At 57.1% G+C, this 1,514-nt stretch overlaps 1 protein-coding gene across 1 annotated transcript in view; it reads right to left on the reverse strand.

Annotated features, from left to right (window-relative positions):
• LOC104511472 (mitochondrial chaperone BCS1) overlaps positions 1 to 971 on the reverse strand; it is a 3,678-nt gene extending 2,707 nt beyond the window's left edge. The window contains exons 1-3 of the mRNA XM_010154100.1: positions 595 to 971; positions 185 to 324; positions 5 to 70 (exon numbers count right to left, since the gene is read on the reverse strand). Of these exons, the coding sequence (XP_010152402.1) occupies positions 5 to 70; positions 185 to 324; positions 595 to 914 (526 nt within the window). The 5' untranslated portion in view covers positions 915 to 971. The remainder of the gene's footprint in view (positions 1 to 4; positions 71 to 184; positions 325 to 594) is intronic.
• Between the last annotated feature and the right edge of the window lie 543 nt (positions 972 to 1,514).

The raw sequence follows: 1,514 nt of genomic DNA on the forward strand, positions 1-1,514 counted from the left end.
CCGCCCGCCACTCCCATGGCTGTGTACATGATCGTCCTCCCCTCCTGCTGCTGCAGCGCCAGCTCCCGGGCTGCAGAGAGAGGCAGAGGGGATGGCTGGCAGGGAAAAGGTTCCCTCTGAAGCCCTGGATGCCTCCAGGGAGCAGGCTGTTCCCAACAGGAACCCATGCAGCTCCCCTACAGACCTTCCCGGAGGATACTGAAGAAGATCTCCCGGTTGGTGCCCAGCGCAGTGAAGGTGACGGACTCCCAGGGGGTCCCCGTGTGCAGGTCGATCATCTGCTTCTCCCGGTTGCGCTCAATGCGAATCCACTTCCTGCGATACCTGGGGCGGGAGGACGGGTTTGGGGGACAGTGGTCCAGCACCACTCAGCTGAGCCCAGCCCAGGTCATGCATCAAGAATAACACTCAGGTAAAAAAATCACATCACACCAGTGCATACAGACTCCTCTCGCCACTCTCAATCTCCTGCCCTAATCCAGACCCAAGGAGGAGGCAGGATCCTCTCTGCTGCCTCCACAAGCCCCCCAAGCTGGAGTTCCCTTACTAAAACGAGGATCAGTCCCCAAACTGCTTTCCCCTGCCCTCCCTTACCAGATGAAATGGTTCCCAGGGCTGGGGATAAAGTCGAACTTGGTGCTGATGCGCCCGCTTTCATGCTGCAGGTATGACGTCTCGACACTGAGGTGCTGCGTGTGCTTGGCGTGGTGGGAGATCCAGTTCAGCAGCCAGTGGTAGCTCTTATCCTTACTGGGCACCTCCAAGGTGATCATATAATGGCGCCTGAAAGCCACCAGCCCAAACTGGGCTCCTTTCCGGGCTAATGCCAGGGCTGTGCCCACCCCAACCAGGCCAAATCCAGCCCCGAAGTACGGGTTGTCCTTCAGTGCTAAGACAAAGTCAGAAAAGGGCATTGTGGAGGTTAAGCGGCTCCTTTCCTCAGCATCATCTCTGCACTCCAGAAACAAACCTGCACAGAAAGAGAAGGACTGAATAACAGGAGGGGACACAGTGGATCCCCCACAGCTGCCTGGCCTTTACTGCGGCCTGTTGTCAAGGCAAAAAGCAGCCAGACACATTTGGATCCCCCACACCCATGCTCATCCAGGGGTTCAGACAGCCGCTGGCCACAGGAGCCTCCTCCCTCTCTGAAGGCCACTGGGAAGGGAAGGAAGGGCCACCGGGTACTGCCTTGGGGCCGGGCAGAAGGACCCCTTGCTCTGAAACAATAGAAAGCACTTTAAACAAAGGAGAACCCAGAAGCCCAGGGGTCCTACAGGATTCTGGGGATCAGCCTGTGGTGCCACAGGCAGGAAGGGCCGGGAGCTGGAGGCTCTCAATAAGCACAGGAGCATCTGCTGCTTCTTCAGCCATAATGACAAGCCCAGAGTTTTACTCTTTAGCCAGAAGTCATCAGCACTGCAATTATTTCAGGTTTATTGCTTGCAAAAGCTGAAGTGCATCCCCAGGCTGAACCAAGAGCTGGTTCGTTGCTGCTGGCGGTGGGCACACGA

The sequence above is a fragment of the Eurypyga helias genome, unplaced genomic scaffold (assembly GCF_000690775.1).
Source record: "Eurypyga helias isolate BGI_N326 unplaced genomic scaffold, ASM69077v1 scaffold27576, whole genome shotgun sequence".
In the NCBI taxonomy this organism is placed as follows: Eukaryota; Metazoa; Chordata; class Aves; order Eurypygiformes; family Eurypygidae; genus Eurypyga; species Eurypyga helias.